The following is a 24,104-nucleotide window of genomic DNA, read 5'->3' as shown; positions in this document are numbered from 1 at the left end:
AAAATCGTATTTAATTTCACAAATTATAATGTTTTCTTGACCATTAATTTCACAAATTCCACAAACATGGATTAGTTACATATTGAATAAAATTAAATAAAAAAATCCCATTAAATTGACTGAAATTTTGATGCATGTATATAACATATTTATATTCCTCTTACATTCATCACAAACATATCACATATAGAATAGCATAATATAATTTGAAGGATTAAAACCTCAGCACCTCAGATATACCTCTTCCAAAAAGCACAAATACGAAGCAGCGAAAAAAAAAAAAAGCGCGACACATTTTTGAATTAGACGCCGAACATTAAATCCATAACTTTAGAAACCATTGATTTAGCAGGTGTGGCCATGGAAGTACCGGCAGATTGACGAACATTGGAACTGCCGTTTTGGAGATAGTAAGGGTAAGGGGAGACTCTGAAACCGTTGGACTCGGGGTTTCTACTGGAAGGTGCTGGCGGCAATGTCATAAACCCTTGATTGTTCAGCCTCTCGTTTAGTGCCTGCCGCTGCATTGGATCCACAAGCTTCACTCCTATTATGAGAACTCCGTTTATTTCCATCCCGTTTTTGCTGAGTGCTTTATGAGCATCTGATCGATTCTGAAACCGTAAAAAAGACTAAGAAGATTAAATGAAAAGTTGATATAAAATATTTACATCTCCAGCCTAAGGAAAAAATATCGAGCTAAAAAGGTCTGGGAATATATATATATACATACATATATATAAAGTTCGAAACTGTACCATATTAATGTAGTGAGCAGTCGCAGTTTTAAAGGAATTGAATAAAAAAACATATAAATTGATGAACGAAATATCAGCCTGTAGTAGTAGGAAACGAACCTGATAGAGAATGTGCATCCAATTAGCATCTCTTGGGCCAGGAACATGTTTCAGAATCACCCCGCATTTTTCAAACTCCCTCAGAACAAGATTCGTATCACCTGGTGAAAATCTGTAGATAAATTTGAAACAATCACGACAATTATCAAATGCCAATAAAGTCAACAAGTTCACAAACTGCAAGCACATGCAGCTGATATTTAATCAGCAATACTATTCACAGCCCGATTTAATATATTCAGTAGACAAATTGTGAGTAATGTCCGTAAAAACTGCATCTCTAAAATAAGCATTTCACCCCCTGGAACCTGGGGATACAAAGACGATGGCCTATCATTTTTATCAGTAATTCGGTTTTAAACTATAATTCAGACTGGTTACATTGATTCACATGCATTATTACCTACTAGGTTAAAGCTGCTAAAGCAATTGCGAGTCTAGAGATGCAAATCAGCTAAAAACATGTAAAGCAATAAAATATGCATCAAAGGTTAGCACAAAAAGAAATAGCACATCATGCATTACCAACAAAAGTCAGTACAATTAGTCCCACGTATCTTGAAAACGTGCATCAATTATTGCAATCTTTTATAATAACGCAAAAGTCAAAAGCAGCATAAGATGAATGAAGAAAGGAATAAAGAACCAAAATAATACCCGTAGACAGTGACCCATTCCTCTTCATCCAGATTCCCCAAAGGCACCAAGCTTCTCTTTACTTCAGGCCTCGCAACCTCCCTAGGCGGTGGCAGAACTATCAACGCACCAGATTGCACCACCCCTTCAACAGGCGAGCCTTTCCCTTTATCTTCTTGCTCCACACTACCACTACCACCACCGCCGCCGCCAGTCTTTGCAGGTGACCACCAGCTCGAAGAGCTCACAAAAGGGCTCTGCTGACTCTGCTGATGTGGCTGCTTGTTTCCTCCAGAGTACGATGTGCTCGCATCGGATTTGCTCTTGGGCGTCGAATATTCCCTTCCGTAACTCTGCACTGGTGTTCTTGAATCGGATTTCACTTCCGGAGACATTGGATAATCCGGAAACCCCGATTCTGGAGAAAGGTCGATTCGGTCTTCAAGTGTAAAAGCTGGCGGAGGAGGAAGATCGGAGTTGGCGAAATTTTCACGCCACAGAGCCGAAACTGCAGCCGCCTGACCTGGGGTTGCGAATTTGCCACCAGATCGCCTAGACGAAACTGGTGTTGCTAAATCTTGAAAAAATAGGGATTGCCTCCCGGACTTAGGGGTTCTATGGACATTCGTGCTCATTTTCTCTTTATGAATCCCTACATATGAAAAAAAAAATGAACATTCTTAAACAATCTAGAATCGAAATACAATCGACCCACAATATAATCCTCCAATCATTCATCTACTCATATGCTACTGACAAGAAATTAACATAACAACACACAGAGGTATCAATTTATATCCAGCATCGCAAAAATTTAAAATTAAGAAAAAAAAATTCACCATTCAACATTCGGAAACCCTACCTGACGATATGAATATACATACAAATCTTTGATAAAGAGCTGGTTTTTATATGAACAAGGATAATAAATAAGCATAGCGAGCTCAAATTTAGTAAGCTAAGACATAAACAAACGTACATACGATCAGAATCAGTTCAAAAAATCATCGAATAACACGAAATTATCAGTGCGTAAACAGAGAAAAGGGTACCTGAATGCGGTACTGCTGGAGAGGAGCGATTTGGATTTTGATTGTGGAGGGTTTTAAGATGAGTTTTCCCCCCTAATATCCGAGAGCGAAGCGGAGTGAAGATACGAAAAACCCTAATTTTATTTAAATCTCGTTTTCGCTATTAAACGAATATGCGCGTGAGCTCGACGCCGAGTTTTTTGAAAATTCGAAAGTTTGGTGTAATGACGGAAGTACCCTTTGTAACGTACAGCTCACCAATCAATCATTGCCCACTGGGTTTGAGGGGTAATATGGTAATTTTATGAGAAGATTAAGTGGATTGGATTAAGTTAACGTAATTAGAAAATTAATTGAGAAGATTTTCCGAAAAAATGTATTACGTTAATGTCTCCCGGGAGATTAGTCATTATTAACTTATTACAAATAAGTTTCATATTAAAGATGAGAGAGTATTTGACGAGATATTTTGCACAATTTTCGTATGTATATTTTCTTTATTTAATTCGGTAGTTAATCGAAAGGAATGTATATTATTTTTTACATTTTTGGATTATATAGTATAGCGTACAGCGTATTTAAAAGTTTTCGTTCGATTATTTTATCCAAGACGTATTTTTATTTTTTAAATTGTATTTTATTTAAACCCCTATTACAATAACGCCGAACAGGCCCAAAACCTCTTGTTGTGGTTTTAAGGCCCAAAAGTATTATCAAAAGAGTCCAACTTGATATATAAAGGCCCACAATTTATATGTTAAATAAATATACATTTTTTTTTATTTCATTTAATATTGTCATTTTAAATTAAAACCTAATTCAATTACCTCACATTATTTATCATTTATGACTAAGCCACGTGAAGTGACTTTTACTGATTAGATATATGCCGGAGTGACTTTCCACTACATCTAGTTTAATGCATCATCCTATTTGCTTAATGATCCTTAATTTGTTCTATAAATTGTGGAATCTATAAATTGTGGAAGTTGGTCATAAATTTAAATTAGTCCAATGACAACTTCTACTTAATTATATATCCAGGAAGCAATCGCAGCCAATCATACAAAATGCAATAACTTTTTTTTTTCAATATGGTGGATTACTGCGGAAAAGTGGACATACTTCCGTCAAATTGCGCAATTAAGTAGCTTATTGAACGATAAAAACAAGGTTTACATATTATGCTCGTTGCGATTACTATTATTCCACGTTTTATATTGCAAAAACAAAAAACATTGTCAAATATATCTTGATTTCAAAAGTATATATATAAATTTAACTATATATATATATATATATATATATATATATATATATATATATATATATATATATATATATATATATATATATATATATATAAATGGTGTGTGAGTGGGGGTGGTGGAGACATGAGACAAGAATAATTGAAATTGGTTACCAAATAACATGGAGATATCCCCAATACACCAACACACTGCCATCCCATCTCATATCCCATCCCTTTGGATAATATTTATTTTTAATTTTTATTTATTTATTTTAATTTTTATTTATTTATTTTCATTTTTTAATTTTTTATATACTTTGTAAACAATCATCCACTACTCACTCATGTACATCACATAACTCCATGTGCTTTCTCCTCCCCCACTCCACATGCATCATCTCTCTCTCTCTCTCTCTCTCTCTCTCTCTCTCTCTCTCTCTCTCTCTCTCTCTCTCACACACACACACACACACAAACACACACACTAATGTAATCTATTGGAATTTCTTTTATGTGCACATACATTGTACTTGAAAGTACAACATTCAAAAGGGCTATAGCTACATGGGCACTTTGCATGTTTGGAATGATAATCGAATCTATTGGCTATATTTACACCACTTAAAACACATTCGGTTCTGGTTCTGTTCTCGTTTCACTTTTATTTTATTCTCGAAATGAACTCGTATTTGTTAGGACATAATTTGACTAATACAGTAAAAAGTGAAAATAGCTTCCAAAACGAATCCAAACATTGTCATTATAGTTGTGAATGGAGGGCCTTTCTCAATTTAATTTAATTTAATATCAAGCAAATAGTATTTGGAAACCCAAATACATGTTGTTGTTTCTTTATTTTTGCAATTTAATTTTCCGAAAAATTTCGCACGTTTGATTCTAATTTCTAACCGCATTTCCATGCAACTATACTCCGTACACCACACGATGTTCTTTCGATTCCTCTTACTCCACGAATCCTGTCTTAATTAATCAGGTCAATTAATCACTGAAATCCATGTTAATGTTTACTTTCTCTTAATAATTATACATTAATCACTAGTTCAAGGTATTTAATTTATTAATCTTGATATTTAATTATTATTTTTTAGATGTAAGAGAAAATGTGGAGAGAGGAGCCCATACTTGTGGGAAACACCACATGTTAAACCCTTCTGGTGCATTTAATGTAATGGTTGTTTATAATAAGGATGAATTAATTATAAAAAAAGAAAAGAAAAGAAAAGGGAGGAGGATTGTAAAAGAAAAGGGCATATGTGCAAAAATAATTAGGTAGAGTGAATTTATATAAAGGGAAAATCATTTCAATATTGTTACTTATATATCACTCCTCATTTTTTGTTTTTGTTTTAGTGTTATAAAGTAATTCAGTTGGTGCATGTTTTGTTTGGTAAATTATTTCATTTGATTTAGGAATGTGGTATTCGTTGCTAAATATTTGACATGTACTCCAATTTCGAACTAACATTTTATTTGAAACGAATCGAGTCGAGACAAACGCATAGTTGTTCAATCTTGTCCGATTTTTTATCGACCTTTTAAAACCGCGTTTGAGGTTGTTTTACAAGAAATCAAGCCGAGTTCAGACGAACATTAATCGAGGTCGAGTAACTAGATTTTTTTTTTACAAAAGTTATCATTTTTCTTCCCAAATCGTGCTCCATAATACGTCTTCAAGCTTGGCTCCTTGTACTAACAAACCGAGCTGAAATGAGCTTTTAGAGAACGCTCTCGAAATTATTACAAGTAGTTTTGCTTTGATTTTCAAATGATCCCATATTACATAATTATTTCAATCAAATTTGCTTATTAAAATTAAAAATTATAATTGCAAATATACCATATTGTATACTTATATTCATGTGTATTTACAAGAAATACAAGTAGTCATATCTTTATCCTTTTAATTTATTTGCGGTAAATTATACATGCACCCCTAATGTATACTAAAATAATTTTAAGGAACCTATAGTTTTGGTAATTACAGCTACACCCCTGAAACAACTACCGAAGCCAAAATTTCATGTCATGTGGACCGATATGCATTATATTTGTTTTTCGCGGGGTCGTTAATGCTTCCTATATAAAATAATAAGACTTTAAGAAATATTGGGGGAGCCATGTCACCTCTAGCTCTATACTGTCTCCACTATTTCCTGAAACTAATAGTCCGTTACAACCATAACGGAATAATTTATCCAATGCATTATTCCGTTCGGATGTCTAACAATGTTTTAGCGGGGTATTGTAATTACCGATACTACAAGGACCCTAAAGATATTTTATCATACCTTAGGGTTGTAGGCAGGGGCGAGTCCACCCTTGGGCAAGGGTGGACTCAAGCCCCCCCTCAATTTATATATTTTACCCTATATTATACATATATATCTATTTAGCCCACCTAACTTTTATTAATTAGCCCACCCAAAATTTAAATTAATGCAAGAAAAAACCCAATTTTTATTATTTAGTCCACTCAAAATTTAAATTAATGCAAAAAAAACCCAATTTTTATTAATTAGTCCACCCAAAATTCAAATTAATTCAAAAAAACCTCTAATTTTTTTTACATTTCCTTTTTTTTCTTTTCCAATTTTCGGATTTTGTCACAAAAAAACCTAAAAAAATTCGGGGGCGCTGCTCCCGAACCCCTGAAAATTTAAGCCCACCCTGGAACAAATTCCCGGACTCGCCACTGGTTGTAGGTATAATTTAACCTATATTTGGAGACATGTAATTAAGTCGTCTACCAATCTTTTAACTAACATGCATGGATCCATCCCCAAAATAATATAATGATTTGTTGGTTGAATAATGAATATATTATTATTTAAAAAAAAATAAAAAATAAAAATTCCAGAGGTGAAGGACCATTGTATTTAGTTCAAACCATGAGCCCCGCCATGTGCAAATTCCCAAACTTTCAAGAAACAGACCACCCCACCCCACCCCACCCCCCCCCCCCCCCCCCCCACCCATGGCCCCATGGCTCCTTGATAAAAGTTTTGCACCCATTCCCATATGATTGCAACCCACTTTCCAGCTGATATTTCTTCATCCATACTCTGTTTTCCCTTCCCAAAATACCCTTTCTTCTTTGCTTTCTATACAATCTTATTCAAAGTTCTAACGTACACACAGTATACGGTGTATTACGTGTATAATAAAAAGTAGGGAAAATTACACCTACACTACTGAGGTATGTTAAAATAACTTTAAGACCCCTGTGTTATTTGTAATTACAGCCGCACCCTTGAAACAATTATTGGAGCCAGGATTCCATGTATTGGACATCGATATGCACTATATTTCTTTCCCACGGGGCCGTCAATACTACCGTAGAGGAAAATTTGTAATTCTTATATAAAATAATAAGGATTTAAGAAATGTTACGAGAGTCGTGTCACCATCTAGCTCTATGTTGTATCCACCACTACATGAAACTAGTACTCCGTTAGAACCCTAACGAAATAACTTATCCAATGTTTCAAGGAGTGATTGTAATTACTGATACTATAAGGACCTTAAAGATACTTTAGCATAACTTAGGGGTGTGGTTGTAATATAACCTAAAAAGGTAAATTTAGGAAATAAAATAATAACATTTATCAAAATTTAAAGAAAAATTAAAATATTGCGTTACAGCTTCTACAATTTAATATGACCATCTTCTCCCTCCACTTTTCTATTTCGAGAATTCAAATAATTCTAAAACCAGATTTAATTAAAGGTGAAATTAGAAAAATTGGGTTATGACTAATAAAAAAAATTAGCAGGCATGTGGGACCCATCTCCGTACACTAGTAGCTCTTTCTCTCACACACACACACACAGAACTAGATCATGTGCCTCAAATCTGGACCGTTAATGCTACCGTGGTGATGAATCAGGAACTCATCACAGCCGTTGAAAATCGAAGGCTGATGGTGGCTGATCAATTGTGGGTGGTGGTGCTGTTTGTGATGGTGGACTACTTGCACCTCCTTCTGTCTCCGGAGCTCCAATACTTTCCGGTGTGAATTCGAGTGTCGGGCGGATATGAAAGTGGGGCTGGCGGCGGGTCGGTATTCGGGTACCAACCGACCCGACTTGTATCGTACCCCACACGCGTTGCAGAGAGTTTTCGGGCCCATCGGGCCTGTTCGCCACTGTGGGGTTTTTTCCGATGCGCAGTGGAGGCATCTCCGGCCGGGAGTTTCCGATGGCTCCCTTTTCTTATGCTGCTGCTGCGGCGGCGGCGCCGCTTGGGGGTTTGAGGAGGGGGAGAGGAGGAGGAGGCGGGAGGACCAGTCGCAGGGGGCGGCGCGTGAGCGTTTGCTGCGGGCTTTTCCGGGGACTGAGACCTCGGTAGGGAAAATTGGTTGAGGCGGCGAGTTGGTGGTGATGACAGAGGAAGAGGCGTCTGCGGCTACAGCCTTGGTTGCTGCTGCGGCGGCGGCGGCGGCGTTGGTGGCGGGGATGAAGTGGAGGTCGTCTGTTGAGAACGATTCTTCCACGAAATTGGAAAGCCATTCCAGCTCCGCTAAATCATCATACTGTTGTGTTGGTGAAAAAAGTAAATTTGATTAATTTTCACAATTTCAAAAATTCACCAAAATTGAGAGAAATAAACAACACACAATTGCTGAAACAATTTTTTTTTTAATATTCACTGTTAATTGTGTTCATCAATGATGAGTGCAAACTGTCGGCGTGTTTAATTTTTTTTTAAATTAAGGAAAAAAAAAGGGGGTAAATGAAATTAACACACACACACACATACAGGCGCACACGTTTCAAGGAATTCCATGCAGAGAAGATGCATAATTAATAATTAATTAATTAATTACCGGAACGCAGAGTTCGTTGCCGGAGAACTGCGTGTCGTTAAAGCTCCGGCAGCTGACGTCACCGTTGAATTGGCCGTCTCCACCGCCGGAAACCGACGAATTACAGCTGTCGACCGCCGTAACCGTGGAGGAATCACCGGAATTCCCGGCCAGAGTGTCGAAAAACGCGTCGGTCATGGTCTCGTCCGCCTTGGAAAAATCGAGCAAATCGTCGACGATAAAATGAACGCCGCCACCGCCATTACTGCTGTGATTGAAATTCCCATTGTCGACCGACGAAAATTCAGCGTAATCCCCGGCCAAATACTCCATAATCCGAATTTCCAACTTTTCACAAAAGCAGAGCAACGGTAGAGAGAGAAAACGGTAGAGAGAGAAAGGAGAGAGAATTACTGTACTTTGAAATGGTGTCTATGTTGAAAGTGAATGTGAGAAGGGGATGGGTTTTTTATGAGTGAAACCACGGGGTACAATTGGAAATACAACAAAACTTGTGGTGTAAACTCTAAATTAATATTAAATTATTATTTTTTATCTTTTTCTTTTATTTATTTATTAATAATCTGTTTTATCAATCACTTCACTTGCTACTTATGTAAAGTTAGTTGCTTGTCTTTCCTTTTTCTTTTTGGTAAAAAAAAAGTATTATTTATATTTACTTTAATATTTCTAATTCATCATTTTACCCTTTCTACATTTGCTATGTAGCTAAGCAAAGAATATGAAACCCAATATTTATTTTTTGATTTAAAATAAATATATAAAATATAATATTTAATTTGAATTTGTTTTTTTGTTGGGGAATAGTACTTATAAAAGCACATTGCTTCACATGAAAAAGCCACTAACTTCCACTGACTTTGCTCTGTGTGATAACAGTCCCAATCTTATTTTAATTTTTATTTATTTGGAATTTAATTGAAATATCGTCAGCATTGGGATTCTCATTTTCAGAAAGCCTATGTTGATAAATAAATAAACAAAAATATATATAAATAAAAATAAATAAATATTTTTCTATGATTTATTGATAAGGCCAAATTTATTACAAACTTACGAGTGCCATGTGCATGTAAATATTCTAATGCAATTCTTCGGAGGTCATAACGGTAAAATAGGCATAGTTTCAATTAATAATAAATATAAATGAGAAAATTATTAAATTAATAAATAAAAAGAAAATTAGTGAAATTAAGAGAAATAAAATAGATAAATTAAAAATAAAATCATTTCCCTTAAGAATCGATCTAGCAGGTTTTGTCGCCGTGACTCCACCATTAGTGTCCAAGTTTACAGCCGGATTCTCTCTTTCTCTCTCTACTCTCTCTCTCTCTCTCTAATTATTTTTTCCCCTCGGGATAAGTGTTTTTGCCCCCCTTGATTTATATTTATTTAGTTTTTTGCCCCCCTAATATTATTTTAATACATTATTAGTACTTTAGTTTTACCTATATTCACATGTTATTATATTCCTTAACCCACGTTTAAGCACGATGGTTACAGCTCGGACTTGATCTAACGACGGTCGCGATTCTTCCACGTGTCATCCCCTAGAGTTTGAGTTAATATCATTTTCTTTTTACTATTTATTATTATTTATATATAATTTCTTACATTCTTATCAAAATTTAACGTTTCCAATAATAATGCTGTTTCACTTAAATCGAAATAAAAACAACAACAATCGAAAGGTAACATTTCGTTTGGTCCAATTTAGAACTATAGGCTATTATTTGGTCAATTAATATATCACGTGATTTTTTGTTGGTATCGTGACTCATTTAAAACATGAATCAAAGTATTCATGTACACTAATATATTTCAATAAATTGATAAACTTTTTATTAATTTTACAACTACAGTTAAAAATCTCTATAAATTATTAAAAAATATTAAATTATCGAACTAATAATTTTATACGTTTTTACCGAGTTGAAACCAGAAGAAATTATTATTTAAACGATATTATTAATTTATCGACATTGTATTGTATTTGTAATCATTTCTTAAGTGTCAATAAACTTTTGGTTTAACTTTCCGCTTTTACAAATCGTTATATTCTTTAGCCGTTGGTCTTATTCTTATTTACTTTAACTTATATTAGTTATATATACTAATTACTATACATACTTTAGCACATATATATTAATTTCACAAAATAATAAATAAATAAAATGATAATAAATAAAGGTTTAGGTGATTTAAATAAGTTTGCTGCTAAATTTTAGTTCATGGGGTACAAGTAAGCACGTGACAAAGGTGAGGGGGTGTTGTCAGCCAGCATGTGATAACCTTTTATTTATTATATATTGTCAAACTCTTCATAAAATAAATATATAAAAGCATATTCCTGTGATGTAGTACTCCGTGCTAATATAGTTGTACGTCGTTTTATATTGGGGTTGTTCCTAAAAGGCAAACCTAGCGCTGGTCAAATCCCAATTAGGCAATTAGCTGGATATTGGAATCCAATTTCTGTACTCTAAACCAACATCGTTTTTTTTAATTTAATAAAAAAAATATATTATAAACTGTTTAAAAGTGTAACGTGGCTTAGGAGATGGCTTGTCATACATTTCGTACCGTCTGTCGAACCGAAATATGAAATCCGGTTCAGTAAAAAATCGAATTAACAAAATTTTATTAAAAATATTTAAAATTTTGATTTAAAAAAATAAATTGTAGTTTAAAAATAAAAAATAGTTTAATACTAATATTACATATACAAAAAATATATACATATATAAAATAATAAATAAAAATAAAATTTCGGTATTTGGTAAAACAAAATTTCCGGAATTTCGGAAATCAAAAACCTGAATACCGAACCGAATTAGAGGTTCGGTATTCGGGACGTACCGAATTTTCGGTTCGGGTAGGTAAAACCGACCGGATGAACACCGCTACTTCAGGTGCATCCATGGTAATGGTTGTTTATAAGGACAAATTAGTCCAATTATATAACCAATCACACCACATTTTCCCAAACAAACAAGGCCTTAGTCACAACTCACAAGTTATCAAAGATTTACAGCAAATGCATCACTAACTGGAGAATTAACTTTACCAGATTATGCATTTCTGTGAACAAAACAAACACAATAAACCATATCAAAACAAAGCATGTTCAATTGAAGTCAAATCAATCCACCATAACCAGTCAGAGAAGAGAGCAGATTAAAACCAGTCGAGATGAGTAAAAAAACCTAAAAGAAAAGAACGGTTCGATAATCAGAAAACGAACAGTTTTTTTTACGATTCAACAGTAGTAACCTGCTGCCATTCTCCATCCACAGCTTCCTTCCAAAGAGTGACATTATTCTTCCCATCAGCCACAGCAAGTATATTCCCAGTAAGCGACCACGAAACCCTCCAAACAGGCCCTCCGAAATCCTTCAAGACCTTGCCCTCCCATTGGTCCCCTTCTTTCGCAGCAGTCCATATCAACACTTTCCCATCTTGCGAACAGCTCGCAATTGTCGATTTCGGAAGCCCCAAATTCGGGGCCCATGCAACATCCCTCACCCAATCGGTGTGCATCTTCAACGCAGGGAAGCAGTCCATTCTCCAAGCCCCGTTTTCGAACTTCCAGACCTTCACCGTGTTATCACACCCGCCCGAGACCAGCTTCTGAACCGGTTCGAGCTGACTGAAATCCACGAGGCTGCCCGGGGCGGTCGGTGGGGCCCACGAGACGGAGGTGACACCGATCGGGTGCGCCTGCTCGATTCTTGATTTATCCCACCCATCGTCCGATCGTGCGGTGAAAACCGAAATGTTGCCATCGGACGATCCACATGCTAGAGAGAGGCCAACCTCGTGTGGGGCCCATGAGATGGAGTTGACTGAGGCTTTGTGGTCTTCGAAGATGTGGGCTTGGCTCCACTCATTCGGATTGCCTTCTTTCCAGATTATGACCTTGCCGTCGTAGGAGCATGAGGCGAGGAGGGAACCGAATTTTGGGTGGGCCCACGCGACTTGCCACACGGGCCCTTGATGACCTGTCAAGGTTGCGAGATGCTGAGAATTCGAGGTTGTGACTCCGATTATTTTGATGGTGTTGTCTGAAGATGCTGTGGCGAGGCGTTTCCCGTAGTAATCCATTGTCACGTCATGGACAATGTCTTGGTGGCCTGTCTCGATCTTTTGCCCAGGCATTTTCGATATTCTGGATTAGCTATAAAAAATAAAATAAAAAATTGATATTAATTCAAAATAGGATAGTTTCTGCATTGAGCAATGTGTTAAAGAGTTAGAACTGACAAAAATAAGCCAGAATTAGGTATGTACACCGGAAATACATAACGGATTCATTTTCGAGAAGTTAACAGCTCGCAGAAGAATCAGAGAGTGACAACCGAGAGTCCAAAAAGATCAAATTAACTTAATGGAAATGATATCCCTCGTTGAAACGACTCTTGCAACGAACTGAATATGGGATTTAATTAAGCAGTCAAGAACTTCGAAAGAGAAAAACGAAGGTGCCGGAGCATCTGAACTCAGTTATCTACAACTAAAAACTCCAAACCAAACGGTGATTGTAAATGACTTCATACGTTTCAACACAAAACGACTGTTGATTTCCTGTTATTTGTCCTATTCCATTCATATAGAGGTAATCATGCTAGCAACTGAGCCCAAGGAAAGTGCCAAGAAAGAAGACATTTCACACATTTGATTAGCTTTCGATTCGACGCTGATTATACCACTAATCGAAAATCACGATTAACTTTTACTTGGAACCTGAATTTTCACATTTTATCCTCCTCCTTCCTCCGCAGCTGGTCCAATGTACCAAGTACTAACATACGGTTTTACATACATATGATCGGCGAAAACCTATCAATAAAAATTATTTTTTCTTCTTCTTTACTTGTAATCAAATCATAGCAGCAACAATTACACTTAGAAAACAAGTTATTCCCAACAAAAAAACGCTTCTCCCTTTGATTTCACAGAAGAAAAAATAAAATAAAATAAAATAAACCATGTCGTCAATTAGCCAACATCTTTGTTTTGTTTCGGAATTAAATTTCAGAAATCAAAATTAGGGCAAACTAAAACAAAGAAATGCAGAAACCCCACACAATCGAACACTTAATCCGAAGAACGCACAGACAATTGATCTCGATTACTAAAACAATAAAGTGTTTTCCATATCTAAAATTCTGATCAGAAGATCGTGGGCAGATACATTTCATTACTGAATCAACGTCCCGCCGATTGATCGGAAAAATCGGTGAGCTAAACTTTGAACATACAAAAGAGGGGCAGCGGAAATTGGACTGACCTGAGAAACAAGAAGAGTTGGCGTTGAAACCGTCGAGCTCTCACTGAAGTCCAGCGACAATTCAGCTTTATACCATCGGAAAGCTGATAAAACGACGCCGTTTGATTGGCACTTTGAAGTTGGGCTTTTTTTGAAGATATTAAACAATTTGCTAATGGGCTGGGCTCGTATAAAGCCCGATTTCAATAGTTATTGCAGGATATAATAGCAATTTATGATTAAAATTTGGTTTTGTCCTTTTGTTGAATTTTAGGTGGCCCTTTGTTTAAGTTTATTTTAAACAACTGATATTCTTTTAAGTTTAATAAATTGTTTTAAGAATTGATAAGTTGTTATTATTTATTAAAAGTGTTTGAATAATGAGCTTATAAGCTATTTTTACTTATTATAAAATCTTAACTAAGAAAGTGGGGTAAATGTATTTTTTACAAATATTTTATTTACTCTACAACAACTTATTTTTTCAATTTTTAAGGTCTTTTTAAAAATATTACCACACTTTTGGAGGAGCTTATAAGCTCTTAAACATATTATAAGCACTTTTGAACAGCTTATAAGCTTGACAAACACCCTCTAAATCCATTACTACGAGCCTGTTTGACAAAGTTTATTTTAAACAACTGATAAAAGTTGTTATGTTTGATAAGTTATTTTAAGACCTGATAAACTGTTACGTCTTGTTTTAAGAATTAATTTTTATAGTATTTGGATAATAAGTTTATAAGCTATTTTTATGTATTACAACATTTTAAATAAAAATGTGAGATATAAATACTGTTTTTTTTAAATCTTAAAAGTTCTCTAACAGCTTAGTTAATATTTATTTTTAAATTATTAAAAATGTTAGTAAAATTTATAAGCTCTTAAATATCTTTTAAACTCTTTCTAACAACTTATAACATCAACCATATAAGATGAACCAGACTACTTTTTGGCAAAATCAAGTTACAAAAAGAATAATAGTTACATCAATCATAATAAATATATTTTTTCTTCCTTTTAATTTAATAAATTTATTTATGGGAAATTGGAAGTAATTAAATAGATGGATGTGAAAGGGGGAGGCGACTGTCAGCCGGTCGTCGCCGGAGAATAGAAGTGTAGACCACCATCATGGCGGTGGGGCTGTAGGGGATTTATTTTGCAATGTCAGCGCTTATGGTGGTCGTTCGATATCATTGCTTTTTTTCATCAATATTTATTTATTTATCTATTTTCTCCTAAATTAATTAATTATCCTAATTAAAGTTCCTAGCCTCCCTATGTGCTAGGCCTTAAAAAAATCTCAATTATATTATTCGTATATTGTTATAAAAAATTACATATTAAAGTTTATTTCAATTTTTTTTAAATTATTTTGTTATATGAGTTTCAAGAAACCAATAATAGTATTATTTGTGGAAAACACCGTAAAAATATTTAAATATAATATTTTATTGAAATATATATTTCTAAAACTAGAGAGTTTATGAAATTTTAAAAATTGTTTGATAAATTGTTTTAAGGGCTGATAAGTTGTTACATCTTATTTATATTTATAAGGGTAAATTACAACCTAGCTCTGAGATAAGGTTAAATCATGAAAAACCCCTCATGTTTGGATTATTACAACTATCTCCATCAACTATGAATTTTCGCACACGTCCACCCTTTTATGGTGTGAAATTTAACACAATCTTCTAAATTTCGTGGAATGTGCTCTAATTTGTACTCGTTTTATACAAAAAATACAATTTCTGATGCACCACAATCTGATATATACAAATCAAAAAACAAATCTTATGACCAGCTTACTTCAAAGTGTGCAGCTCGAACGAGATAAAACAGGTATAAATTTGAGAATATTCACTATATTTGACACCGCAAGGATGAACGTGTAAGAAGATCCATAGTTGAAGAGGTGGCTGTAATTATCCAAACACGAGGGGAATTTTCGTAATTTGACATTACTTCAGTTCTCAGGGGGTGGTCGTATTTTACGCGCACAAAAAATTAACTTTTAAAGTGTTCGAACTTTGAATTACTAATTTATAAGCTATTTTTACTCATTATCAAAAAGATTTTGAAAGATCTCCAACACCTTATCTAAAAAAATATTTTTTTTTCTGAATGCTTTTTTAAGAGCTTATAAACTCTTAAATTGCTTATAAGCTCTTTTGAATAGCTTATAAGCTTATAAGCTTAAGCCAAACACCTCCTTATTTAAGTGGTCTATTTTTGATATTTTAACAACAATTTAAGAGGCCTACTTTTGATATTTGAATAAAAGAAAATAGGAAGCATTAAATATATATATAGAGATGTGCGGAGTAATAAATTCGAGGAAAGGCGCATGCAAATCCCTAATCATGGTGTCCTCTCTTCCCCACGCAAATTCTCTCCCCCATGCCTCTCTTTTCTCCTCTTCAATATGGACTACCTCTTTTGCCATTTCCAATCCCACCATTTTACATTCTTGCCACTTTCTCTACACAAGTGCTTCACATTTGTTTTTCTCGAGGGAAAAAAAAAAACCTGCCCTCAAGGTGTTTGTTTATTTGTCCCAGAGAAGACATTCAATACAATATACCCCAAAACACACACACACACTGTAAAGTGTGTGGGGGGTGGGGGTGGGGGGTTGGTGTTATACCGTATCCTCATTTATTTATTTAATTACTATTATTGCAAATTGTTGTGAAGTTTGAGGGTAATGTTGTTTAGCTGTAGTGCTGACCGCATGGAAAGAAGAAAATATAGTCCTGACAAGAGTCCCATTCATGAAATATTCCAAATCCAGTCTGCCTGCCCAGCACAGTATCAGAGATAGTATGTAAAGCAACAAAATATACACATAGAAAGAGGAAAAGGAAAAGAATAGGTCCCAGTTCAAGAGAAAAAAAAAAGAAAAAAGAAAAAAGCCATTACAGAAAACTTAAACCAATCAAATAGAAAAAGGCTCCACCAAGCACTATCTGTGCTCTTCTTCCTATCTTCCCTATATTTTCTTTACCAACAACTCCCTTTTCACCCTTTCCACTCTTTGAACCAAGTCCAGAACCATTTCTTTTGATTTATGCAATTTTGTGATGTACACATAGCTGTGTGTGTATTGTATGTGTGTGTGCTGGAGGAGTTCAATTGGTTGAAAGATAAGTTTTTGTTTTAATGGAAGGGGGGGAAAATAATCTTGGAGAAGAGCTATGAGATGTTATTTGTGGTTTGCTTTTTCTAATTGGATTCAGACAGTCAGGCTTAAATCTCGGATCTTTGCATGAATCAGTTAGTATGAAGGAAAACTGGCTGGATTGGAGGAACGCTTGGTGGATGCAAGAAATAAAGGGGTTTTAGTTTTTAATTTTTTTTTGTTTTGTTTTTGTGGGGGGTGTGATTGTTGGGGGGGTTTGTTTTCTTGTGTTTGGTGCAGGGGATTTGGTTTTCAGCAATCTTTTTGTCCATTTACGCATCAAGATTTCTTGCTTTCCGTGATAAAATTAAATTTTTATTCTCCTAGAAAGAATCATAGTTCAGAAACATTCTCCCACTTTTTCTGCTCTTCAGCAGTAAAATAGGTCATCGTTGTCCAAAGAAAGAAAAAAACAATGGGTGTATGCTTGAGGCCCTAGTAATTCTCTCTCCTGTCCGAAAAATTGGTTCTTTCCAATAGCCCTCAAGTTTAAACTATTGTGTAGTATTTCTTACAAAGTGTGTTCAATTTGGGTGGTGGGTTTTTAAGTATTAGTTGGTTTGTCGAATTAATTGAGATTGTAATTTGTTGGAAATGGCTATGTCTTGCAAAGACAGCAACAAGGCGGCAGCTGCCGCCGCCGCTGCTGCGGCTGCCATGGACGGAAAATATGTGCGGTACACGCCGGAGCAGGTTGAAGCCCTTGAGAGGCTATATCACGACTGCCCTAAACCGAGCTCCATGCGCCGGCAGCAGCTCATTCGTGAGTGCCCGATTTTATCCAACATTGAGCCTAAGCAGATCAAAGTCTGGTTCCAAAACAGAAGGTATCTCTTAGTACTATTGATGGAATCTTTCATTAAAGTTTCTTGTGTGGAAAAGGCTGGATCTTGAACTAATTTATTTTTTCTTCGAAAAAATGGCAGGTGCAGAGAGAAGCAGAGGAAAGAGGCTTCGAGGCTTCAAGGTGTGAACAGGAAGCTGACTGCCATGAATAGGCTCTTGATGGAGGAGAATGACAGGTTGCAGAAACAGGTGTCGCAGCTGGTGTATGAAAACGGTTACTTTCGGCAGAATAATCCTAGTGTGAGAAATCGTGCATTTCCAATTTGGTATAATCTTGAGTAATTCAAAAATGGAGAAAATTAATGAGGTTATTTTTTTTTACTCTTATTGCAGAATGCGCTGCCTACCAAAGACACGAGCTGTGAATCAGTGGTGACAAGTGGTCAGAAACACCACTTGACACCTCAGCATCCCCCGAGGGATGCCAGTCCTGCAGGGTGAGTTGATGAGACCGTTGTTATTGAGTCGTTTTCTTGATAGAAGGGAGATTTTATATGTTGTTGTGTTATGTGACAGAATTAACTAGTGATTGTTTTTTTCATGGTTATTTATGGAGTTTTGTTGGATTTTTTTTATTGTTGTTTCTCCAGGCTTTTGTCCATTGCAGAAGAAACTTTAGCAGAATTTCTTTCGAAGGCAACTGGAACCGCTGTAGAGTGGGTCCAAATGCCTGGAATGAAGGTAAAAACGGTTTTCTTGAATTTGTTAATTGTCTAATATTTACCTACGTTGTCATATTCGATTGCCGTTTTTTATATGCATTTGTGTGGAATATTAGAAGTACAAAATCATGCTTGTATTTGTAGTGACTAGTGTGCACATAAACATATAATGCATTCTAGATGTTACTTCATAATCAATAAGCATTGTGGCCACTTTATTTTCATTATTTCGTCTCGTTTTTGCGAAAAATAATATATTGGGTCCAGTTTTGTTTAACCAATTGTTTGTTAATTTGGAGTAGCCTGGTCCGGATTCCATTGGAATCGTTGCTATTTCTCACGGTTGCTCTGGCGTAGCAGCACGAGCTTGTGGCTTGGTTGGTCTCGAACCTTCCAGAGTAAGTTCACTATGTTCGTGTTTTCAGTTTGTTCTTTCCTATGATTTTATTTTGAGTTATAAAAAAAAAATCAACTACAATGTTTATAATTCAGGTTGCAGAAATCCTGAAGGATCGTCCTTCATGGTTTCGCGATTGTCGAGCTGTGGATGTGCTCAATGTGCTGCCTACTGCCAATGGTGGAACCATTGAACTTTTATACATGCAGGTGAATATATTTTTCTGACTCCCTCTCTTTCTATATATAAATATTCATTAACGAACTCATGAATTTGCAAATTTTGTAGTTATATGCGCCTACAACTTTGGCGCCAGGTCGTGACTTTTGGTTGTTACGTTATACCTCTGTTATGGACGATGGCAGTATGGTGGTATGTGAACAATTTTATTTTTTTTCCAATTTCGTTCAATAAATAATCGACTGATTTTACAATGTGTACTAAAGGTTTGCGAAAGATCACTTAGCAATACTCAAAATGGTCCGAGCATGCCAGCTGTCCCCAACTTTGTGAGAGCAGAGATGTTGCCTAGTGGCTACCTAATCAGACCTTGTGATGGAGGCGGCTCGATTATCCACATCGTAGATCACTTGAATTTCGAGGTCAATATTAATATCTGTTACGAACAAATTTAATACTGTTAAAAAGGTATTTTCGTAGATAGAACTTTTTTTTATGCTAATATTTGCCCGTTTTGTTTAACTAGGCATGGAGTGTTCCTGAGGTGTTGCGCCCACTCTACGAATCTTCTACGATGCTTGCTCAAAAAATCACAATGGCTGTAATATATTAAATTTTTTCTATTAATTACCATAAAATTTTGCGATGCTATTTCTTTGCCCTAAATAATTTATTTTTTCGTCTTTGTAACCCAATTTAGGCTCTTCGCCAACTGAGGCAGATAGCTCAGGACAATTCACAGTCGAGTGTAACTAATTGGGGAAGAAGACCTGCAGCTCTACGAGCACTTAGCCACCGGTTGAGCCGGTAGGACCCACCTGTCTATGGTCTTCGTTTTTTTCGGTTCTATGTGAATCTACTTTTGTTGAGTATAGTTTTTTTTTTAATTAATGATTATATATATCGCAGGGGATTTAACGAGGCTCTTAATGGCTTTAATGACGAGGGGTGGTCGTTGTTAGGTAACGATGGCATGGATGACATCACTATTCTTGTGAACTCCAATCCCGACAAATTGATTACCTTAAATACCCCTTTCACGAATGGATACAATTCGATTTCCAATTCTGTCTTGTGTGCCAAAGCATCCATGCTTTTACAGGTTAGCGAATTCCACTTTTTCTTTTCTAATTTTTTTTTATCTTTTTAATTGAAATCATAATTGATATATATTTTTTTTTGGGTTCAGAATGTGCCTCCTGCAATACTACTTAGGTTTTTACGCGAGCACCGATCTGAATGGGCTGACACGAGTATTGATGCCTACTCTGCTGCTGCTATTAAAATCGGTCCCCGTGTCGGTAATTTTGGCGGTCAAGTTATACTTCCATTGGCTCAAACCTTTGAGCATGAAGAGGCAAGTCTATTCAATCGTTTATTTATTTATTATTATATTTATGCCTAATTTATTTATCTATTTTTACATTTCTCATGAAAATTGAAAAAAATAAAATATGGTAATTCGCCTTATGTAGCTGCTGGAGGTAATTAAGCTGGAAGGTGTTGTCCAATCTCCTGAAGATGCAATGATGCCTAGAGATGTTCTTCTCTTGCAGGTATTTTAATTCTCCTCCTTTAATAAGTTATTAGTGATATAATCATCAGAAAATTAGGGCATAATCGTTATTATTTATTATTTCGTTTTAAAGTTAGGATATAGATTAAAAAAAAGAGTCGAAAGTGGGTAATTTAGTAAAAAAAGTTAATTTGTTTTTTTCCGCCTTCAATATCAGCTGTGTAGTGGAATGGATGAGAATACTGTCGGCACATGTGCCGAACTAATATTCGCCCCAATCGATGCCTCTTTCACCGACGACGTTCCACTTTTGCCCTCCGGTTTTCGCATTATCCCTCTCGATTCTTGCAAGGTGATTGATTGCATTTGCTCACATTTAACTTTTGTCTAAATTACATTATTGTCGGTTTTTACATACTTCCACGAAAACTTGTTCTGAAACTTCCTTTCTTGCAATATTTATATAGGAAACTGGCAGTCCAAATCGAACTCTAGACCTCGCCTCTGCTCTCGAAGCCGGGACAGCTGGCGCCAAATCATTGAACGGCGTTTCAATGACAGGTGGCGCTACACGATCCGTTATGACAATAGCGTTTCAGTTTGGATTCGAAAGCCACATGCAAGAAAATGTTGCCTCAATCGCCCGACAATATGTTCGGAGCATTATATCATCTGTTCAAAGGGTGGCGTTAGCTCTCTCACCGTCTCACGTGGGCCCACATGGCTCTGGTCTTCGATCTTCGCTCGGAAATCCCGAAGCACACACTCTTGCCCGTTGGATATGCCAAAGCTATAGGTAATGAAAATAAGAGTTTATTGCATTTAATACCTCTTGTGTTATAAGTTTTAGCCAAAAAAAACCCTAAATGATGCGTTTTTACAGGGTTTTTTTTGCTAATATTTGTAATACGGGGATTTGTTTGAAAATTAGAGTAAATACAGGGGTGTTAAGGGCAATAAACCCAACAAGATAATTGACTATCCATCCATTATCCCAATTTTTCAATTTTCAAAAAAAATTTGGAATTTTATAGTTTTTTTCTATATGTCCGATTTTAGGAATTATATGGGGGTGGAGCTTCTCAAATGTAGCGGTGGAGGGGGGCATGAATCTATCCTTAAAGCTATGTGGCATCACTCGGATGCTATTTTGTGCTGCTCCGTAAAGGTTATCAATTATTTTTTTTAAAATTAATTTGCATTAATTAATATATATTTTTTAAATATTTATTTATTATGGGATTTTTTTATGATTTTTCAGGCATTGCCCGTTTTCACGTTTGCGAACCAGGCTGGAGTGGACATGCTCGAGACAACCCTAGTTGCACTACAAGACATTCCTCTTGAGAAAATTTTCGATGATAATGGCCGGAAAAATCTCTGCTCCGAGTTTCCACAGATAATGAATCAGGTCAGTTTATCATACATTTCAGTATTTCATACCCCTGTATTAGACCTAATTGCTAAAAAGCCCCTCGTTTTTTAACTATTAGTACAAAACACCCTACGATGCGTTTTTTTAGCATGCAACCCCCTAAACGATGCTTTATGTACTAAATGCAATAAATGAATAAGCCAAAATATTGTAATGTTTTTTTTAGGGTTTTGCGTCTCTTCAAGGAGGGATATGTTTGTCGAGCATGGGGAGGCCGATTTCGTACGAGAGGGCTGTGGCTTGGAAAGTGCTGAATGAAGAAGATGATGCTCACTGCATCTGTTTTATGTTTGTTAATTGGTCCTTTGTTTAATTATTATTTATGGTTTTTATTTATTTTTAGATATTTATTATGGTTTTAGTTCTCTGCCCAAAACTATGTACTTTGTTTGTTTGGTCACGTGGATTGTGTTTCTATTTCCAGGATAATTGTTCTTTGTTTGTGGGATTGCTAAATTGCTAATGCATCTTTGTTTAGTGTTTTATTAGTGCTTTTTTTTTGTTTATCGGGAAAAAAAACTATTTTTTTTTATATTATAAATTAGCATACTTGATTAGGGATTTTTAATTTTTATATAGATATAATTCTGTAACTCTATTTTGACGAGTAACTATTTATTTTTGAAATTGAACTAATAATTCCATTTCTCTAGCTCCTAAATTAACTTTAGCTTAATAATGTGAGGGATCAAATGTATTTTTTATAAATATGAGGACCAAATGTGCAATCAATGCAAACATGAGGGGTGCAAACTGTAATTTTTTTCCAAACAAAAACAAATTATGCCCCTTTTAGATAGTGTGTGAAATATGCATCCATAAAAATAAAATAAAAAATAATAATAATAAAAAAGAAAATTGAAATATGTGAAAAATATAATCACTAAGATAAATACAAAATTATAACAAACTAATTAATGAAAGATATATATTCGTATAAAAACTTTTTCTTGATCATTACAAACAACAACCATTTATCATTGTTCTTTTTTTCCTCTATACTAATACTTTTATGATATTTTTTTTAATAGATATAATTTCGATAAAATTACAAAATTATAACTACAAACATTGGAAGTGAAGAAAATTTCAATAATTAATTAAATTAATTCTGCTGCTTCAAATCCTTATAAAACTTGATAATGAACTTCTCCGCCGCCTCATCGACGTGGCTATCGGCTTCAAACTCCTTCAACGGGAACGGCGAATCTGTTATCCTCAGCTGCCTCACCACCGGCGTCTGTCCAAACCCAGGAAGCGCCGGCGACGACGCTTCTCCGCCGACGATCTCCATCGCGGCGGCGAACAGATCAGCATCGCTCGGCTGCGGCGGCGAGTGAGAGTGAGAGGAGTGTTTGCGCTTGTTGAGGTGGAATGGGAGGCGGAAAGTTGGGGTTTTGCTGCAGCTGAACTCGTACTCGTTGAACGGGACCGGGTAGGAGACCTCTGGTTCGGCGGCGGCGGCGGAGGTGGCGGAGTGATGGTGGTGGTGGAAGACGAGGTTGTGAACGGCGGATTTTCCGGCGAGCTTGCCCCTTTTCATCATGATGTTGAGATCGGCCAAGAGTTTGGCCTTTGATATACCTTTTCTCAACATGTAGTAAACCACTCGCACTATTTTCCAGAATTTCTTCGCTATTATTGGCATTTTATTTTGCTCCATTTTTTCTCTCTCTAGATTTCTCTCTCTCTCTAGATTTCTTGAAATGTTGATTTGGTAGGGGGAATTTTTGTTTGTTGTATTGAAAGAAGATTTGTTTTTAATTTTTTGATGGAGTTCAAGGAATTATGGGGGTGGGTATTTAAAGACCACCGGGTGCATAATGAGTTGTACCTTGTGCATCACTCGAAGTACATCTTTAGTTGCATGGAAACTTCTATTTTAATTTATTTTATTATTTTTTTGTGCACTCAATAATTGATGGGGTCGTTAAGTCACAATCTCATAATTTCTTTAACTAATTAAATTGAATTATAATATATACAATT

At 35.6% G+C, this 24,104-nt stretch overlaps 5 protein-coding genes across 6 annotated transcripts; 1 reads left to right on the top strand and 4 right to left on the bottom strand.

Moving 5' to 3' along the window:
• Positions 1-115: 115 nt before the first annotated feature.
• Positions 116-2,717, bottom strand: LOC105975953 (mitotic phosphoprotein N' end (MPPN) family protein). Its single transcript, XM_088823099.1, has 4 exons — positions 2,546-2,717; positions 1,515-2,145; positions 858-969; positions 116-614 (listed from the first exon to the last, which is right to left on the bottom strand). Exons 2-4 carry the CDS (start codon positions 2,126-2,128, stop codon positions 303-305), a joined length of 1,038 nt encoding a protein of 345 aa, XP_088679225.1. The 5' UTR covers positions 2,129-2,145; positions 2,546-2,717; the 3' UTR covers positions 116-302.
• A 4,659-nt stretch (positions 2,718-7,376) lies between these two features.
• Positions 7,377-9,104, bottom strand: LOC105976074 (GATA transcription factor 9). The gene is made up of 2 exons (XM_013001361.2): positions 8,624-9,104; positions 7,377-8,329 (listed from the first exon to the last, which is right to left on the bottom strand). Exons 1-2 carry the CDS (start codon positions 8,933-8,935, stop codon positions 7,631-7,633), a joined length of 1,011 nt encoding a protein of 336 aa, XP_012856815.2. The 5' UTR covers positions 8,936-9,104; the 3' UTR covers positions 7,377-7,630.
• A 2,630-nt stretch (positions 9,105-11,734) lies between these two features.
• On the bottom strand, positions 11,735-14,055 carry LOC105975979 (protein transport protein SEC13 homolog B). 2 transcript variants are annotated; one of them, XM_013001246.2, is made up of 2 exons: positions 13,914-14,055; positions 11,735-12,800 (listed from the first exon to the last, which is right to left on the bottom strand). In XM_013001246.2, exon 2 carries the CDS (start codon positions 12,779-12,781, stop codon positions 11,876-11,878), a length of 906 nt encoding a protein of 301 aa, XP_012856700.1. In that variant the 5' UTR covers positions 12,782-12,800; positions 13,914-14,055; the 3' UTR covers positions 11,735-11,875. The 2 variants fall into 2 exon arrangements, with proteins under 2 accessions (XP_012856700.1, XP_088679221.1); XM_088823095.1 differs by lacking the exon at positions 13,914-14,055 and adding an exon at positions 13,721-13,868.
• Positions 14,056-16,178: 2,123 nt separating this feature from the next.
• LOC105975784 (homeobox-leucine zipper protein ATHB-15) lies at positions 16,179-22,600 on the top strand. The gene is made up of 18 exons (XM_013001014.2): positions 16,179-17,906; positions 18,006-18,165; positions 18,259-18,362; positions 18,516-18,606; positions 18,890-18,985; positions 19,080-19,193; positions 19,273-19,356; positions 19,431-19,586; positions 19,691-19,765; positions 19,865-19,971; positions 20,074-20,266; positions 20,354-20,521; positions 20,640-20,720; positions 20,898-21,032; positions 21,148-21,476; positions 21,740-21,848; positions 21,942-22,091; positions 22,282-22,600. The coding sequence occupies exons 1-18, from the start codon at positions 17,674-17,676 to the stop codon at positions 22,426-22,428; spliced, it is 2,532 nt and encodes an 843-aa protein (XP_012856468.1). The 5' UTR covers positions 16,179-17,673; the 3' UTR covers positions 22,429-22,600.
• Positions 22,601-22,979: 379 nt separating this feature from the next.
• LOC105975785 (uncharacterized) lies at positions 22,980-23,887 on the bottom strand. Its single transcript, XM_013001015.2, has one exon. The coding sequence runs from the start codon at positions 23,776-23,778 to the stop codon at positions 23,221-23,223; it is 558 nt and encodes a 185-aa protein (XP_012856469.2). The 5' UTR covers positions 23,779-23,887; the 3' UTR covers positions 22,980-23,220.
• Positions 23,888-24,104: the final 217 nt, after the last annotated feature.

This window comes from Erythranthe guttata, chromosome 9 (assembly GCF_056151865.1).
Source record: "Erythranthe guttata isolate IM_541 chromosome 9, IM_541, whole genome shotgun sequence".
NCBI lineage: Eukaryota > Viridiplantae > Streptophyta > Magnoliopsida > Lamiales > Phrymaceae > Erythranthe > Erythranthe guttata.
This window is presented reverse-complemented; position numbering and strand designations above follow the sequence as displayed.

What these genes read in the sequence shown, in the direction of transcription:
- LOC105975979 (XM_013001246.2), bottom strand. Translation starts at nt 12,781, where the DNA reads ATGCCTGGGCAAAAGATCGAGACAGGCCACCAAGACATTGTCCATGAC.
- LOC105976074 (XM_013001361.2), bottom strand. Translation starts at nt 8,935, where the DNA reads ATGGAGTATTTGGCCGGGGATTACGCTGAATTTTCGTCGGTCGACAAT. An exon ending in GCAACGAACTCTGCGTTCCG is followed by an intron (nt 8,330 to 8,623) that starts GTAATTAATTAA and finishes CCAACACAACAG; the next exon opens with TATGATGATTTAGCGGAGCT.
- LOC105975784 (XM_013001014.2), top strand. Translation starts at nt 17,674, where the DNA reads ATGGCTATGTCTTGCAAAGACAGCAACAAGGCGGCAGCTGCCGCCGCC. An exon ending in CTCAAAAAATCACAATGGCT is followed by an intron (nt 19,766 to 19,864) that starts GTAATATATTAA and finishes AACCCAATTTAG; the next exon opens with GCTCTTCGCCAACTGAGGCA. An exon ending in AAGCATCCATGCTTTTACAG is followed by an intron (nt 20,267 to 20,353) that starts GTTAGCGAATTC and finishes TTTTGGGTTCAG; the next exon opens with AATGTGCCTCCTGCAATACT.
- LOC105975785 (XM_013001015.2), bottom strand. Translation starts at nt 23,778, where the DNA reads ATGGAGCAAAATAAAATGCCAATAATAGCGAAGAAATTCTGGAAAATA.
- LOC105975953 (XM_088823099.1), bottom strand. Translation starts at nt 2,128, where the DNA reads ATGAGCACGAATGTCCATAGAACCCCTAAGTCCGGGAGGCAATCCCTA. An exon ending in GAATGGGTCACTGTCTACGG is followed by an intron (nt 970 to 1,514) that starts GTATTATTTTGG and finishes ATTTATCTACAG; the next exon opens with ATTTTCACCAGGTGATACGA. An exon ending in GGATGCACATTCTCTATCAG is followed by an intron (nt 615 to 857) that starts GTTCGTTTCCTA and finishes TTACGGTTTCAG; the next exon opens with AATCGATCAGATGCTCATAA.